Below are 18,156 nucleotides of genomic sequence, written 5' to 3' on the forward strand. Positions count from 1 at the left end.
TATAAAATCTTATATAAAAAAAACTGATTAAAATAGTTTAATATATAAAAACTATTAAATTATTAATATACATAAAAAATTTAGACATATAAAATTTATATATATAATTTTTAATTAAACAAATTTAGATAAATAAAAATTTATTTTAATTAATAGAAATATTTGTAAAAATGTTAGAATTGATTTAAATATAATTTAATAAATATTTAACAAAAATATCAACCTAGCATTTATAAAAAAAAACTTCTTCCATTTAAAGAGGATAACATTGCTCGATTTAAAAAAATTTAAAATTAAATTGAATTAAAAAAATAAATATAAAGACTAATTTAACACTCTACCATGTCACATTATTACGGTATTATACGACCCAACTTTGATAGGACATGTAAATTTTTTTTTCAAAAAATATTAAAAAATTCAGAAATCTACAAATTAACACGTACCTTGTTTACAGTATTAATGAAAACGACTAATTGTATCAATTAATCACAAATCGAAACCAAATTGAAATTAAAAAGAAAAATAGAAGATCAACTTCATTTTTAGACTAAAACAAAGATCAAAGAACTAATTAGACATTGATTATTTTAAATATTAGATTTATACAAGACTAATATTTTTGTAACGGTATATTTTAAGTTTGAATTTTTAAACTTAAAAGATTAATTTATTATATTCTTTCAAAATTAAAATTACTGTTCTAAAATTGTGAATCTTAAAATTAAATTTGTTTTTATATTATATCGGAACATTCTGATAAAGATTTCTTACAACACTTCGTATTATGCTTATCACATTTGAAAATGAGAGATACCTTATATATATAGTCCAATTTTAAGGATGGTTTTGATTTCCTTTTAGTCTTATTTATTTTTTTATTTTCTTTAATTATTTATGTGGTTGTTGCTGGTGTTATCGTGATTGTTATTAAAATCTGCAACATCCCTTTGAGATTCGTTAAAGCGATTATGTATGCATAACATTCGAAAATTAGGTAGAATTTGGTAGTTCAGATACTGTGGAAAACCACAATCAAATACATAGATGAATTTGACACATGAATAAAAAATTCATGTTTAAAAAGAGAATAATAACAGTATATGAACGTGCAATTAAAGGTTGCAAAACATTTTAACCCAAAGAGTCACTATCTAGATTGAATGGAAAAAGCTAGAAAATTATTCATAGGTAAGAAATAGTTGGGATTACCTGATCAGGAAATTCATAATTTCTGTAAAACATAATTCAAAAATATATTTTAGGATTTCACTATAGATAACATATTTCTAGGCTATTATAAATACATTTGCATAATTTGAAAAAAAAAATAGACTCTACACTTTGAATACGTTGTACATTTTAGATTACGTAATTCAAAATTTTAAAATATATTTTTAAATTCAAAAATATAGTTTATATTAAATAATCCATTTCAAATTCAAAAATTATTAAAAATTGTATAATTTGAAATATGTTTTCAAATTTCAAAATAAACAACATAAAACATGGATAATTTTTTTTTCAGCTCTTCCTGAAAGTGCATGAAAAACTATCGATGAGCATTAAGAAATGGGCTTTTAAAATAAATCCTAAACTTCATTTGTAATGTATGAAGTATTCTAGAACGGTCTTCTGGAAGCAATATTGAGCTGATTCTAAAATAGTTTTTGAGAAACAATGTTAAACGCGTTTTAAAATAATGTTTAGGATTCAACTTTTGAAGGTACAATAAAAAGTAAAAATGTCTAAGGACAATTTAATCATTTCACATTTGGGACGTGTACCTTGTATTGAAAGAACGAGCATGTCTTGAATCAACTAAATCAATTTTGTCATTTGCTTGCAGCACTTCCAATTTCTATTTGCACCCCCACAAGATTTGGAATTCCAATTTTGCGCACCGATTTTTACATAAAACAGCCTCCTTAGACATTGTGGGCAGTTTTCCTTACACTTTTCGGATAGCGTAATTCGAAAATCTATTTTTCTTTTTAAAAAATTACTTCCGGAAATAATTTAGCTTCACTGTTACACAATCCACAAATTATTTAGCTTCAGGATTTTACAATACATGAGTTATTTATTAGCGAACAATCTGAAAAGAACAAAATAGGGAAAAAAAATTATTGGATGCAATGCAAGAAAGTTACCCAGATGGAGGAAGAAACTGCCACGTTGTGTTGTGCTGGTTGCTAAACAAGCTCGGGGCAGGTAGCTTCATGTATGGAAGGGTGGTTTTGCTGCTTTGTTGGTTGAAACGGTGAAATTCAGGTTATCACAATTCAGAGTCCAGAAATATGCTTCCGAAACACTAATCCAAAACGTGTAGCTAGGAATTGGTGTTTCCGGAATTACCGGCTAGAAAAGAATATCCAGAATAGTAGTGGGAGATGCGACATGTATTTCGAATTCACGTTTTCGGAAGGCTATTTTGTACAATCCGAAAAGAGTATTACGACACTATTGCACAAGGGTTTTGGAATGCACATTCGGTAACATATTCCGAAATTCGGAATTTCCAATCCGGTTAAATTCCGGAATACCCATTTTGGAAGTTAAAAAATTCCTTACCTCAAATACGGTTAGGAGTAACGTAAGCCACAAGCTTGCCTCCGATGGTGCCCATGCAGCGGCAGAAACACAAGCACAGGTGGAGGAAAAGGAACAGATGGATATTGTTGAAACGAAAACAGAGGTGGATGAAAACTGCACGAAAAAGGGAGAAAGGGTAAAAGTATTTTCTTTCCTCTTTTCCTCCAATATCTAAATCCAAAGTTGTACCAGGTCTAGCAAAATAATTAACTAAGACAATGTGCAATTAATAACGCTGTTTAGTTCGGCACTATATGTATTTGGGTATTTCTTATGCTGATATTTATGAGAAAATTTTCACCACTTTAACACTGAGTATCTTTTAAAGTTAACACGATATCTGAAAGAACCAAAACTTAGGATTCGGTGGCGCGTGTCTACCCACTATCATCTACACCAAAATCTATTCAATCACCACAGATCCATGTTGAACCAACCAAAAACTATGCAATCTTTTGCCTGTCCCTGAATTGCCTCCTCACTCCGTATTTTTTTTTTTTGTGGAACAGTGAGTTGGCTGAAATACTCAATGAACTTTAATTAGTTCAATGTCATAAATCAACCATGAATTTGGTGGTATTTTGTCAGAGTGCCCATCACTCTCAGACCTGATACACGCAGATGTTAGAGGTTGTAGGGATCCCAAATAAGAAATTAGAGAAAAGAAAATGGCGTTAAATACACACAAGAATTCAATCACATACGTCAATGTTGGTGGAATGACAAGTCTTCTCTTTTCTCCAACTTGCATGCCTGGGAACCATAAATACGCAGGTATATACATCACAACAGTTCTTAGAGAGAAAATACATTTAAATGAGAATAGCCACTAACAATCTTCAAAACACATCCACTACTATTATTCGATTAACTTCATATAGACCCCAAGACAACGTGGGCAACCACTCTCATTTTCAACCAATTAATAGAGACTAAGGGACAAGGGGCCAAGGCGCCTATTAAAACTAATCACAGGCATTGCTCTAATTCAATAAAACTATAAATGCAAAAACTGGAAAAAACTAAAAAAGGACACAATATAAAAATGACTACCTTCAAGGCCAACATCCCAACCCTCGATAACCTCTCCTTTACCTGCAAAAGGTTAATACTTAATACAAGTATAAATAGTTCTTCAGGTAACAAGGTTTAGGTGAATAGTGTTACCAAGGCGAAATTTGAAAGGAGTTTGGCCAGCGTTTGACTCAAAGACAGCTCCATTTTCCTTCAACTTGCCAGTGTAATAGATGCTAATCTGTGACAACAGTGTAGTTACTTAAATCAAATCTAATAAATTCTTCAAATTATTTATTTATTTGATAAATGATGCCCATGAAGTTTGAATCATGTAAACTACCCAGACCCTCATCATTAGCCAGATATAGGGACGTCGCAATTTTTTTGGTTTGATTTCATGGAACTATTATCTAAAGTATTTTAAACCGTTTAAATAAACTACCTTTTTTCCTGAAGCTGCGATTTTGCCATCTTTTTTCCCCTTCTCTTGTTCCTGAATAACTAGTCCATTTTTCAATGTTCTAACATTGGAATGTTTTGCATCTTCCCCCTTACTTCTGTCCTCCTCCATCATCTCAGTCTCACCACTTCGCTCAACATATACAGTAATATTAGAATTTACAACTTCCCCATTGCCCTGACTTTTACTCATTTTCTTCCTTTTCTTAGCTTTTCTATTCTCAGATTGATTTCCATCAGGTAAGTCATAAGCACCATTGTCTACCATCCTGTGCCAGAAAAATTAAGAATGTAAGGTTTATAATATCTCAGACTAATAGACAATAAACAAAAGAGAGTCCAATTTCAGTAATTATTTTCTCCCTGGTCATTCAGACCAGAATGACAGTCCAATTTCAGTTATGTATCATTGTTTATCCCTACACTATTGATATTTTTGGAGACCTCATATTAATTAAGCATATGATCAAATTATAGTATAGAAATGAATCTCAAACCTTACCTTCCAAACCAATTTTATGAAGTTAAGGTTTAAAGTTGATTTTATAAAATAGTATAAGAATATATCTTAATAAGGTTTATAAAATAGTATAAGAATATATCTTAATAAGGTTTGTTTGACTTTTATTATCGGTAAATGTTAGTTGGAAAAGTTGAACCCACAACCTTTTTCATCCTCCCTTCAAACCAACCTTATATCTTCCAAATATTAGTGGGAAAAGTTGAACCCACAACCTATCTCTTCCTTCCTCCCAAAGATTTGTTGGACCTATTATGTCACCTACTTGTACCACTATTAGACCACTTTCAAATATATAGTTCCACATTCAATATATCAAATCCTCCTCGGCATGACGGTGCGCATCGAAAATCCCACATCAATTACTTATGTGACCAAATAATAGTACAAAGTGCAAATATTACCTTACTAACTAGTTTTTGTGAAATTGAGTTAGGTTTAAAGTCTACTTTCTAAGAAATATTTATATAGAAAAAAAGTTTAAAAGAGCAAACATTAATATCTATCATATTACTAGAGGCTTGTCATGAAATCATATGATTTCTTTTTAATTATTATTCTTACAGATACAACAGTACTACTACTAGCAAGGCACATTTTCTCATCCTTGTCAATTGTTTTTCTTTATAATTTATACCAGGCAGAAAAATATTTACAGCTTGATTTCTAACCAACTAGTTTTTAATTTTTTATAAGAATTTTATTTTAGTTTCTGCTTACTTGAAGGGATAAGGACACTTTAAGCATAACAGCTTGAACCAATTCTAGTCAGTATCCAATGATTTATCTACCGAACAGCTAATCTTGGAAATGTTTAAACTTGTTCATTTATTACTAGTTTGTCAAGCTTGTTGCCAAAATCAATTGTCAACAGTTAAATTTTAGCAGTAAAGCATGGATTAGTAACAAGTTATAATATTATCTCACATAGAGAACATAAACAAAACAGATCCATACTTCTCATTAGTTAGCTTCTGATGCTGCTCTTTTTCTTCAAAAAAATTATGAATCGCATTCTGTGACCCTGCTGCATCTCTGTTGGCCTTGTTGTCCTCTTGGAAGATTTCTTCATTATATCCATAGTCACTTTTGTTTACTTGTTCTTTCTTTTTCCTCTTTGCTCTATTCTTTTTAGGATCCATCTCAGCGGCATTGCCTGAAATTTTAACATCCCTGCTAATGTGCTAAAGCATATCAGATATCAAAATTTCATTTCTCTTTTCTGACAGGATGACACTTCAAAGTTTAAGGTAAAATTTACAGGGAAAATGGCAGTGGAGAAAATACAGAGTGAAATTTTGAAGGCTAGACATTCACAACATGCCATCTTCCTCAAGTTAACTACATAAATTCATTTGTAAGTAGAGATTTCTTCTCAGGTTTTACTTTTACTTCTTTTAGCAGTGAAGGGATTTCATTCAGTATTTAATTGTGAAATGACAGAGTAGTTTTTAAAGTCATTAGCAGATTTACTTTCTATATCTGCTATCTAAAGTGATAGGAAAGACCACCTTAGTTAATTGCTACCTGCCAAAAGATGGTACAAGAGCACAAGTTTACGAAGCACTAAATGCATATTAAACCGAGGTAAATTCCACGGAAGCCATAATTTCATATGCTGTACTCATATCAGTAGTATGTAGATAATTAAGATTAAGTAAGAATAATTTTGTTAGGTTTGAAAATATTACTGGTACAATTGAGGAACTTAGCTGTGAGTCTAAAATTTGACAACTCTAGAAGGGCAGTAAGAATGGAATTGTGCAAAGTAACGGAGATGAGGGTGGGCATGGATAGTCAATTATGAGATCAGGGGGGCTTTTTTTACGTGGTAAAAGAAATATATGGAAGTGGCAATCAGATTAACACAGCTGGTACAAAATAAGGTTCGGAATATAAAATTTGAGCCTAAATTAAAAGCTGACCATTTTAGCCCCGTAAGACCATGTCAAAAACAGGTTTGGACAGGGTTAGCCCGTTTGGCTTTGGGCAAAACCCACTTGTATTTTTGTTGACAATGAAACTAAGAATTTTTCATATTAACAATAATTGCATTGCACTAAATATATATATATATATATATATATATATATATATATATATATATATATATTCTAAATATAATAATAAAATAACATTGTTATCTGTATTTTATTTATTACACAAATAAATATGACAATAAAAATAATCACCATAATAAATATTAATCTCAAATTTTACAAAGTAATATACCGAAAACGAATATACAATATCTATACACACACATATAAACACCAAAGATGAATATAGAGTTTTTCAGAGTATAAATAATAGCACTAGTCATCCTTTCATTCTTTTTAAATGTAATAGTAAAATAACATAATTATTTGCATTTTATTTATCATATTAAAATAAATATAACAATAAATACATAAGAAAAATTGTAGGACCTTAGTTTTGGAGAAAAGCAAAAAATGAACCAAAACTTGTTAAACTGACTCAAAAGCTCCATTGCCCACGTAAGGCCAAGCTTGGGCATTGGTTTGGAAGACTAACATGAATGAACCTCTTTAGCCCATACCAATGTAGCCTCCAACCTGCAAATAGACAAGTTAAGCCATTTTTCCACCTTTGTCATGGTCAGAAATTTTTTTTCTGGCATTTTTCTTCCTTTCTGGTTGGAAGCTAACCGAAGGATTTGCATCCGCTGAAGAGTCTGTGCTCTGGGGATTATAAGGATAAACTCTTCGGCTCATTATATTCAATTGATAATACAGTCAACGTCATACACTTCTACATATTTAGTCTCCTAAGAAATTTACTGTGAATATGTATGTCCTGTATTCTCTAAATAACTTTCACCAGGAAGGCTAACCACGTTGTTCTGCTAACATGCACCATCTAAGGTATCTTGGTTGCAGAAAATACTGGTTCGTAAGATGCTGTCATATGTCCGAGCCATGAAGAGTGATTTATCAAATTCTCCATTACCATGCATAAATCATGTTGCCAGTTTATGTTCCTCAGTAAAAAAAGTACTACTCAGTTATACAAACAGAAGTCTGTTAAGAAAAACTTACTCATTAACTGAGTGTTGTTCATTTCTTAGAGGCAGATTAACAAGACTGTTATGATAACCATCAGTAGCAATTGAAACCATCCCCTCTTTAGATCTTTCTTTCTTTTTCTTCTTTGGCTTTTCACCCAGTCCATGATCAACCTGAGAGGAAGGCAGCATTTTATCTGTGGTCTCAGTTTCCCTGCATAACAAGGCTAAAAAGTATTAACAACCAAACCAGAAATGGGATTATTTTTTATGCACTATCATTGTCAATATTTACACGCATTCAATAAACGAAAATATCATAGATATGACTCTTAAAAGTCTTTATTACAGAAGACAATAAACATACTATGCATAGTAATGTGTGATTAGATGACATAATAAAAAAGATTTACACTATCATTACAGTCTAAGTAAAACCCAAACACAAACATATATAAGTGATGGATCAGGTAAATACGAAAGGTTTACATTTTAAGAATGTGAACACTCAAAATTTAGGCCATACAAGCATACATAGATGGTTAATATTAGAAATTGGTTGTAAACATATGACCACTTATAAAAATCCTGTGTATTTGTCTTTAAACATTGATTATTCAAATTTTAACTAATGGTCTATATATTTACCATTCTTATTTACCTGATACACACACACACACACATACACACACACACACATATATATATATATATATATATATATATATATATATATATATATATATATATATAACATTCAATAGTCCAACAGTTTATTCTACAAAATGACAAATATTACACATTCTTATAATACTTAATCATGAAATGCAGCTGCAGTTTTAAAATCAAGAATTCAGAAGACATAATCACTCACTTATCATCAACATGCTGCTCTTGTTTACCTCCTGCCACAATAACCTGGGTCATCTCTTCCATTTTTAGCTCATTTATAACATTATCTAGTTTGATAGAACGGCCATTACAGGAACTCTTTGCCTCTTTTTCCTTTTTCTTCTTTTTCTTTTTTGGACTTTTAACATCCCCAACATCCAGAGATGTGCAAGGATCTACCAAGTGCTTTGATGGCACAGCTTCCCTACTTTGGCAGAAACATAATTTATGAACAGAGGAAAGAAACAAAAATACACATCCCCTAACACCTGAGGCTGAGTAAAGCAAGCATGTATTTGAACATTAATCGAGAATTAAGAAGAGTCACCTATATGTCTGACTATCCACAAGGACATGTCCAGCCTCTAGATTTGTTTCAAAAATATTATTTCCACCATCTTCCTCATTCTTGTTGCTGGCATCACCAGCTCCTCTGACAACACTAACATCCATTTCTTTGTCCAATACCCTTCCAGAGGCTTTATTCTTGTAAATAGATGAAATAGGGAGGCTATCTTCATTGTCAGTTTCCTGGACTTGGTCATGGATTCTGTCATTGACAATTATCTTTTCTCCGCCACAGCCATCATCATCTGACTCAACTGACTGGTACATCTTCCTAAGCCGTCGAAGACTGCCTTTCCTAATTTTTGGTCCGTTGTCATGCGAAGCTTCCTCTGCAATGAGCACAATCAAAACAAACGAAACATACAGACATGGTTGAGGTTTTGAATAGGGGGAAACTAGAGAAAAAAAAATTGCTCCATTCGTGGAAGGGTTGACATTATTATTTGAACTTGCCTTCTTTGGAAATAAGAGATGGTGAGGAAGCCTCTGGAACAATGTCATCGTCGATGAAACTATCATCATACCCATCTTCGTCACTGTAATCAGATCTCTCTGTTTCTGTATCAGCGATATCCTCCCCGTATGATTCACTTTGCATTGTGGTGAAGGAAGTTAAGAAAAAGAAAACCATTGAGAAAAAAATTCAACGGGATCAAAGAAAAAAAAAGATATACAATTATATTCTCTCTTTTGATAGGCACGGTATGTTATTGTCTAGACTAGTCTAATCTAACCTAATACAATACAATACAATACAAAAGGACACAGAAACACGGGGGAAAGTGGAGTATCCAAATAAAGGTTTCAATTAAAGTAAAGAACAAGTTTGTATAAAGAGTTGAGGGAATAATTTTAATGAATGTAAAATAAAGATGGGACATGAGGAGGAGGAAGAAGGATACGAATCATCAATAAGATTGGCGTTGCGGGCAGTGGCGAGATAATACCCGCAGAGATGAATGCTCCGAGGACCAATTACAGAGAAAAGAACTTGATCAACTTCTTCGAGCTCTAAGTTTAATTGCAATGACTCTGCGTTTCCAGGATAGAGAGAGCATAGATATACAGGGCTCCTGTTTCCCACATTGCACTGCAGTGTGCTTTTTGCTGTCGCAGTGCCCAACCCAAGAGTGGCCTGAGTAAACATTAAAAATAGCACATTTTAGCAATAAAATCTGTTGGTTTCTGCGCGATTAATTCACAGAAACACCACACTACCACTACCATTGAAATATGGAGGCGTCCTTTGGAATCCTCGTATTTATGAGTGAAAGGCTTTCCTGGTTTCACTTCCACTCCTGCAGTTCAGTGAACGAAGGAACGAACAAATTGTAGTTAGGTTTAAATCTAAGAATATTGCAGAAACAACCAGCCAAGAGAGGCTTACCCCAGAAAGCCATGTCTCCAGACAACCGCCCTCTTCCTCCGCGCCTCCTAAACCCTAAACCCGCTGCCAAGGCGTGTGTGCAGCTCTTTGCCGCCCTTTTTATCCCTGGTGTGTTTTAGAATCTTGGATAAAAGAATGAATCTGTCTTGAAAATTATAATAACTGTAACAGTTATTATAATAGATAAATGGTTATTTTAGAGAATGAAAATAAGCAATATAAATTTTTAAATTAAATTAAATGTCTTGATCAATATATTTTAACGTTATTATCATTTAGGAAACTTTCCAGCATTATTAAATAACATGGATTTTGCAAGAAAAAAAATTGTCACACGTCTTGTTTTTGTAGTGAAGAAGATGTGGTTGTCAAAAAGTAATTATAAGGTCTTTCATAGAGAAAACAGATTGGGTGAGCGATTTGTTGTTTACTTATTTAAGTGGTGCTCATATTTATTGTTTTTAAGAACTAACGTGCTTGTACATGTGAAAATTGCGTATGGAAGTCACTGTTCCTCTATAATTAATTAGAATTGCGAAAGGTGAAATACAAATAGAAGAAACAAACTTTCAATACGAGGATTTAAGATCTTGTTTATTTTTGTTTAATTGTATTGTTCTTTTATTTAATTTTTCTTATCAAGGGTTATAATCATTATTTTCGTGATTTATTTTTATCTCACTGATCAACTTTCTATTTTTTCAATTTATCATTATTTTTATTGATAATGTTGTTTTTCAAAAAAGATAAAATAAAAATTATCAAAAAATTGAAAAGAGAATTAAAAAATTGATTAATAAAGTAAAAAAAGTGAAAAGATAATAGTAATGATTACACTATTTTATTGATAACATAATTAAATACAAAAATGTTAAACATCTGATAAAAAAATATATTTAATAGGTTACATATTGAAGTTATCCAAATTTATTATGTGTAACTTGGAAATTGTAAGGGTAGAATAGATGATAGATTATACGTGGATGAGATAGAGTAAACAATGTGCGTAGAGGTCACACACACCCACACACACATATATATATATATATATATATATATATATATATATATATATATATATATATATATATATATATATATATATATATATATATATATATATATATATTAAATCATGTTATTATGAATAAATGCATGTTGATAAATAATTTTGTGCATTGTGGAATGTGTATTATATGAATATTGTAGTTTAATTTATTATTCTATAGATGAATATTATGTAATGCTTGTGGTTTTCTATACTGTGAACTTGTGATACTCAGGAACATACAATGGTGCAAGAGGGGCGCAGAACAGTAAAGAAGCTAAGAACAAGTCCGATTTATTGTCATTAAATTTACTTTTTAAGTGATGTGCATTATTTGGCTTATCATAAAAAGTCTTTTAATCAGGTTTAAGCGTATTTTTTAAATCACTTTACTATCCCATCAAATTAAGAGTTTAAACAATGATAATTTATAATTAAAATAATGTTTTCATCTTAAAACGGTAAAAATAATAATATTATTAAAGTCAAAACAAAATCAAATACACTATTACTAAATTTCATTTGAATGTTATAACGAAATACTTTGAGTGATATATGCATGAGATAACATTGTCCATGGTAACATTTTTTTTATGATTATTGAACACTGATATAAAGAGTTAGAAATAATGAAGTTTTTAATGACACCAAATGGTTCACGTGCGCGGCACATGTTTACGTCACATTCACTGATTTCTAATTTCAATTCATAGCTTCGAGATTATTTGACAATTGATGAACACAAGTTTTATTTTTTCCTTTTAAGCAATAAACCGTTTAAAGACAAACAGACGAAAATCCCATAGAAAATTTTATATATTTTGTGTTACTATTTAATAATAATAATTTATTATTATTATCATCATCATGTGACAGTTTAACTTAAAATTTTGAAAGAACGCACTTTCAAAGTTATCTATGCTTAATAAATTATAAGAATAACATAATTTATGTTTTAATATTTATGCATAACATGGGTAAGTTGGTCGGAGATAATAGGGTTGCTTTGACGTGGCGAAGATGAGGTGTGGTTGTAAATGCAACCACAAAAATAAAAAATAAAAAAGAAAGTGATTGCCCCACGAAGTGACGTGACGCGAGAGGAAGAGGAGTTTCTTGAATCATGATTCATCCATTTTCGGAATTTCCATTCATGCGCGAGCTGAGAGCGGTGGAGTGCAGTGGTGGGTGGAGCATTTGAACATTCTGGTTGGAACACACCAACTGTTTGTCGTTGGTTCATAACATCCTATCCTATCCTATCTCCTACCTCGTACTCCATATCTCGTACCATGCGCACTCTCTCCCTTCCCTGCCTCTCCTCTTCTCTTTACACTCACACTCACACTCTCGCTCTCACTCTCTCCCACCGTTACCACTGTCGCCTCTCTCCCCGTTCTTCTTTCATCTTCACACCCCACAGACGCTCTCACTTCCTCACCCCATGCTCCTCCCTCAGACAGACACAGAGAGACCCCAAAAAGCAATTGGGGGCCAAGATTAGCACTGCCCCCTCCGACTCTGCCTTAAAGCGCTTGTTTAGCCCCAACGATTCCCAAGGAGACGGCGACGCCGCCGACAACACCGACTCCCGCTCTGACTTCCAGGACGCCACAGCCTTCAAGGGCACCCTTTTGGTCGGTTTCTTACTCCTCGGTGTCATCGGCGGTTTTGCCTCCGTTGGCTATATCTACAGGGACCAGATCAACTCCTTCTTAAACCAACTCTCCCTTTTTATTGAAGGTATCTTTCCCACTCTCTTTCTCTCGTCTCATTTATTTATTCCTATTTCTCGCCCCCAACACCTCTCTGTCTTTTAACCACCAGGATATGGCCCTGCTGGGTATGCATTATTCGTTGCCGTTTATGCTGGATTGGAGGTATCAATGTTTCATATTACATTCCATTTTCATTCAACTTCTTACTCTACTCAACCCTCTGTATATCTCAACCTTGACATCCACATTCTCCACTCTAAGCTACATGCTACTCTACTCAGTAAACCACAATAATGCCCATTCACTGTTTGCTTTCAAGTTACGTGTCTTCTCTGTACATGTGCAACGCTTCCTCTAACTTCGCTTTGTTTATGTTGTCCCAGATCCTTGCTATTCCTGCCATTCCTTTGACCATGTCAGCTGGACTTCTATTTGGATCCGTTGTTGGCACTATCATAGTCTCTATCAGTGGAACGGTGAGTAAATCATGTGAAGGACACGAAGCAAACCTACTTGCACACAAAGTTCATATATAGTTTCAATCAGTTGACTGCATCATGTACAATTTTTTTCGTTTTATTGAGGTTTTTTTATGTTAACAAACTAGTTAGTATTCTTCCACATGTAATTTACAGTCTACTATTTGGTCATCTACTTGTTAATTTTCAACACTATTTACTTATCAGAAAACTAGATTGTAAGAGGTGATCAGCTGCTTATATACTATGATATACTATAATTTGGTCATAGCTCTTGTTAATGTGATCTCTAACTATCTAACACCCTGAGCCGAAAATGGGACATCTCAAGCATGAAAATAAATATTTATGATAGCCTTTCTGGGAACATTTAAGAAACTGGATTATAAATGTAACTCAACCTCACAAATTATAAAGTGTATAATTTGACTCTAGCAGATTTGGAATCTCCAACAATTAAACATCTATAATTTGGCATGCAAGAGCAAACAATTACTTATAACTTAGAAGTGTATTATTGGACTGAATAACATCATATTTTATTTGAAATTATTATTGGGTAAAGAAGTATACAATTTTTTATGTTGTTAATTAATTCTAATGGAATGTGTATTTTCAATCTAATATTTTAAGGCATTTCAGGTGGCAGCTAGTGTTGCTTTTCTAATTGCAAGATATTTTGCTCGTGAGCGAATTCTAAAACTAGTGGAAGGAAATAAGAAGTTTCTTGCTATTGACAAAGCTATTGGAGAAAATGGCTTCAGGGTTGTGACACTGCTTCGTTTGAGTCCTCTGCTACCATTTTCTTTGGGGAATTATTTATATGGATTGACATCTGTTAAGTTTATTCCATATGTACTGGGAAGGTATGGTGCTTATTACTAATCAATTACCAATATTATACGGATTTCTAGTGTCTTAAAATAATTGGTATGTTAGAAAAACTTCATCCTCTAGAAGAGCATATTTGAGCTCGTCTATTATTCTTAGTATTTGGATTTAGGTTCTAATATATACAAAACCTACTTGTAAATTAGGTGTCTGGTTAAGCTTATGTGTGTGAATTATGACCTTGTAAACTCTGTCAGCTAATTTGATTAGTTTCGTGACAAAGTTGATTAAATTAAGCTATACACACTGATGGAACATGTTTTTGTTAAATAGTGCTTAATTAAATTATTTACCCTAATGCAATTTTATGTTGTCTTGAGTTCTAGTCTGATCCATGCTAAATGGGTAAAAAATAAGACAATAGGACAAAATAATTTTATGCTTGATTGTGCTTACATCTTCAAATTCACAGTGCCATTATTTGGATTTTGTGTTCAATCTTTACCACCATATAAATGCTATCCTAAAAATTAGGTAGTTTCAGTAAACTTTTTTTTTTGTTTCCCTTTGGCTAAACATAAAATTCAAAATAATTATAAAAGGGTAATTGTACGATTACCACAACATAGTTTCATAAGACTAAGTGAGGCCGACTACATTAATTACATAGTTCTATTTTGATAGTTTTACTTATGGACTAGTCTTTGAACTGCTGTGTTACTTGCAACAATAATGTAAACCTCTTGAAAGTCTCTAAATTTCGGCATGCAATATCTATAGCTTCATGATGACTGCAGTTGCTCTTCAATGTTTTTTAGTGTCTTGTTTTTATGAACTGGTGAAAATACTGAGAACATTGAACTTATAAATTTTCATTGAAAATACTGAGAATCAGCTTCATGAAAATACCCTTGTTTTGAATTCATCAGAGTGGTTATTATAGATTTTCATTGATTAGTTGAAGTATAGGTAAATTGTAATGAAACGTAGTTAAAATTAAACTGGGTATGTTTTGTACCTATTTGGAACTGTCTCAGTAAGATTATCCATGTCTTAAAACTGATGATTGTTACGCAGTTGGTTGGGGATGCTTCCAGGAACTTGGGCTTATGTTAGTGCCGGTGCCTTTGGAAGAGCAATAATTGTGAGTTTCTACTTGGTTTTTCTCCCTATTCTTTGTACTCTTGGTTATTTAATCATTATTGGATTGTTTTTATTAAGTGAAAAAGACGGAGAGCATATAGAATGTAAGTTAATCACTAGGTACATCAAACCTCGCTTAGAGGTGAAAATTGGAGACTATACCATAATACAAGTAGTATGGTGAATATTTTGGGTCCATCATGCAAAGATGGATACACATACACTAATAATCTAAGTAAATCTTGGTGGAGTAATGGGCATGGGCCCAGCCCAATCAGACTAATATATTGTAAGACTCCAAAAGCAAAAGGAATCTTTATATTCTAACAGAATGGTTAAAATTAAGGTGTTGGTTAAATCATCTCCTTTGTTACTGTTTTAAAATACAGTGTATATTAGCCGGTTCCCCGCAGAATATGTACAAATCCTATATGATAAGCTATATTGAAGTGATTTTTTGCCCTTCGCTCTTTCAATTCATCAATTTAATGGTTTTATTTTACTTTTATTTATGTATAATGGATTATGGAAAGAGAGTAACTTCGCTCATTACTTCTTTAATGTAATTGTTGCTTCTACATTTCAGCAAGATGAATCTGAACTTAGTAATATATTTGGAGGAAACAGTCAGCTGCTAACTCTTGGGCTGGGACTGTTGGCCACTGCATTGGCTGCTACATATGTCACACGACTTGCAAAGGTATTATCCTTTGATTTTTGTAAAATTTAATATTCGATAACAAACAAAAGTGAAAGAGTTTCCATTTAGTGTCTCAACAGCAATGTCTACTCTTGGGAATTGGGATAAAGAGTTTAGATTTTGTGTGGTGAAGATGAAAAGAATTTAAGAATTGTAAGGAAATAGCTCACAAGGCCACTAGACAGTCTACCACACAGATGAATAAAAGACTATACCGAAGAACCTGCAAGAACAGTTAAGCGCTTAAACTGAAGGAGTAAATGAAGCATCATAACTAACTTCAATCTACATAGTATGTTAGAAATTCAATAAAAACATAGATTACAACTCAAGGTTTCTCTTGTAGTGAACTCTAAACTTTCGGTTGGTTACAACAACTCATACAAGATCCTGTTTATACAAAAAATAGCTGTCTAACTAAATTTCATAAAACACAAATCCCCCAGTCTTTCCACACTGCTGTTATGGTTAATCAATTATTTAAGATCGTAAGGTTGGGTTATAAGCCACCATGTGGTTTGAATGTGACTTGATTTGGGGCTGAGTTGGCTAGTGTTCACCGTACATTTGAATCTGTAGTATGAGATATAAATTGTACACAATTGAATTCCATTATTTCTTGTTTTAACCGTTATATATCATTACATGTTTTCACTTTTTGAAGATGTTTGTCTTTTTTAATATTTACCATTCTGCGAATTCTAGGTAGCAATGGAATACTGCCTTTATAGTCTTAACGTACATTCAAACCAGGGTAAGGCCAACTCACCTCATTCGGCTGGCCTTTGGCTTTTATCCTCCAGTTCCAGAAATTAGAAATGTCAAGATGGGTAGCCAACTTGGTTTATCATGGGTTCAAACCAAATTAGTTAAAAAAAATCGAATTTTTTTAAATGTAGAGCAAATAGAATCCGGCTCGCTTAACCTGTGGGTTAACCAGGCTTGAGTCGGATTAAAGGTGGTTTGACCTATAGTCCCCTCAATCCTGTCAACAATAATCCTTTATTAGTTTTTTATCATTTTTTATAAGTTTTTTATTATAATTATTTACTATTTTTTAATTATGTAGGTTGACAACTTGAATTTTTTAAATACTAGAATTTGTTAAATACTAGAATTTGTTAAATAATGTTTGAATAGTTTGGATGCTTAATTTATTTGTTGATACTTAAGTAAACATTTTGATTGTACTTATCATAAAAAAATTGAGTTGATTCATTTTATTTTGATTCTACTGCAATAAATATATAAAATGCAACAAATATATAAAATAAACTTAGAAAGATAAAATATTTTTAAGTGAGTCAATCCATTAATCCGTAGTGAGTTGAGTTGGATTACAAAATTGATGACTGATAAAGAAGTGAGGCGTCCCTAATGAGCCAAGTCGTGGGAGCCAACCTGTGGTGACACCACCTTCCACCGTTCTATCTAGAAGACACTGCCCACTGCCTTAGGATTAATACCGATAAAATAATAGTGCTGTTGCAATTACTTGTACAAACTGTTGCATTCTTTTCTCCGTCACCATTAGTTAATGCTTTGATCTGAGTCACTAATAACTCAATTTTTTTAACGTTGTAATGCAGGATGCTATAAAGGACATCGAATAGACCTTCTAGATTGTAGACAAAACCCAGCATTGGGAATGAAGAGAAATTTACTTGAATAGATTGGAAACTGATACCTGAGTAAATAAACATCGATAATGATAGATTAAAGATAACTGAAGAAAGTGATAGACCCAGCACGTCCCTTGTAAATTAGAACATTCGTATTGAATTCAGGTAGGATCATTTTATATCTTTTGCAATGCCCCCCTTCAATTGCCCCAAAAGTTTTCTTTTGCCATGTTTAAAATTATGACGCATTAGTTTCTTAACGGGGTTGCTGGGAACGATTAAAATTTATTTTATTTAAAATGTTTCCATTGTAATTAGCAAGCACAATAGCAATTCATTATCTGATGAATCATCAGCAATACGAAAGAAAAAA

The 18,156-nt window shown here is 32.5% G+C and overlaps 2 protein-coding genes and 1 long non-coding RNA gene across 8 annotated transcripts; 2 read left to right on the top strand and 1 right to left on the bottom strand.

Annotated features, from left to right (window-relative positions):
• The first annotated feature begins 1,978 nt into the window (after positions 1-1,978).
• On the top strand, positions 1,979-8,584 carry LOC108340613 (uncharacterized). Its single transcript, XR_001833241.2, has 3 exons — positions 1,979-2,731; positions 5,821-5,948; positions 8,448-8,584. It is a non-coding gene; the product is annotated as an uncharacterized LOC108340613 (long non-coding RNA).
• LOC108340611 (peptidyl-prolyl cis-trans isomerase FKBP43) lies at positions 2,853-10,385 on the bottom strand. Of its 5 annotated transcripts, none has more exons than XM_052878390.1 (13): positions 10,243-10,385; positions 10,080-10,153; positions 9,758-9,990; positions 9,309-9,445; positions 8,836-9,184; positions 8,491-8,712; positions 7,651-7,830; positions 5,549-5,764; positions 4,055-4,340; positions 3,763-3,850; positions 3,649-3,690; positions 3,300-3,348; positions 2,853-3,203 (listed from the first exon to the last, which is right to left on the bottom strand). In XM_052878390.1, the coding sequence occupies exons 1-13, from the start codon at positions 10,253-10,255 to the stop codon at positions 3,122-3,124; spliced, it is 1,971 nt and encodes a 656-aa protein (XP_052734350.1). In that variant the 5' UTR covers positions 10,256-10,385; the 3' UTR covers positions 2,853-3,121. The 5 variants fall into 5 exon arrangements, with proteins under 5 accessions (XP_052734350.1, XP_017433595.1, XP_017433594.1 ...); XM_017578106.2 differs by having other exon boundaries at positions 5,549-5,767; XM_017578105.2 differs by having other exon boundaries at positions 8,491-8,715.
• A 1,870-nt stretch (positions 10,386-12,255) lies between these two features.
• Positions 12,256-17,964, top strand: LOC108340290 (uncharacterized). Of its 2 annotated transcripts, XM_017577564.2 has the most exons (8): positions 12,271-13,033; positions 13,118-13,170; positions 13,392-13,484; positions 14,130-14,353; positions 15,396-15,462; positions 16,048-16,161; positions 16,867-16,915; positions 17,751-17,964. In XM_017577564.2, exons 1-8 carry the CDS (start codon positions 12,583-12,585, stop codon positions 17,831-17,833), a joined length of 1,134 nt encoding a protein of 377 aa, XP_017433053.2. In that variant the 5' UTR covers positions 12,271-12,582; the 3' UTR covers positions 17,834-17,964. The 2 variants fall into 2 exon arrangements, with proteins under 2 accessions (XP_017433054.2, XP_017433053.2); XM_017577565.2 differs by lacking the exon at positions 16,867-16,915 and having other exon boundaries at positions 12,256-13,033.
• The last annotated feature ends 192 nt before the right edge of the window (positions 17,965-18,156 follow it).

This window comes from Vigna angularis, chromosome 5 (genome assembly GCF_016808095.1).
Source record: "Vigna angularis cultivar LongXiaoDou No.4 chromosome 5, ASM1680809v1, whole genome shotgun sequence".
Classification (NCBI taxonomy): domain Eukaryota; kingdom Viridiplantae; phylum Streptophyta; class Magnoliopsida; order Fabales; family Fabaceae; genus Vigna; species Vigna angularis.

Coding starts and splice junctions, on each gene's coding strand:
- LOC108340611 (XM_017578104.2), bottom strand. Junction 9,446..9,757: donor GCCAATCTTATTGATGATTC/GTATCCTTCTTC, acceptor CACAATGCAAAG/TGAATCATACGGGGAGGATA. Junction 3,204..3,299: donor GTCATTCCACCAACATTGAC/GTATGTGATTGA, acceptor TGCGTGTATCAG/GTCTGAGAGTGATGGGCACT.
- LOC108340290 (XM_017577564.2), top strand. CDS start 12,583: ATGCGCACTCTCTCCCTTCCCTGCCTCTCCTCTTCTCTTTACACTCAC. Junction 13,034..13,117: donor ACTCTCCCTTTTTATTGAAG/GTATCTTTCCCA, acceptor TTTAACCACCAG/GATATGGCCCTGCTGGGTAT. Junction 13,485..14,129: donor TAGTCTCTATCAGTGGAACG/GTGAGTAAATCA, acceptor AAGGCATTTCAG/GTGGCAGCTAGTGTTGCTTT.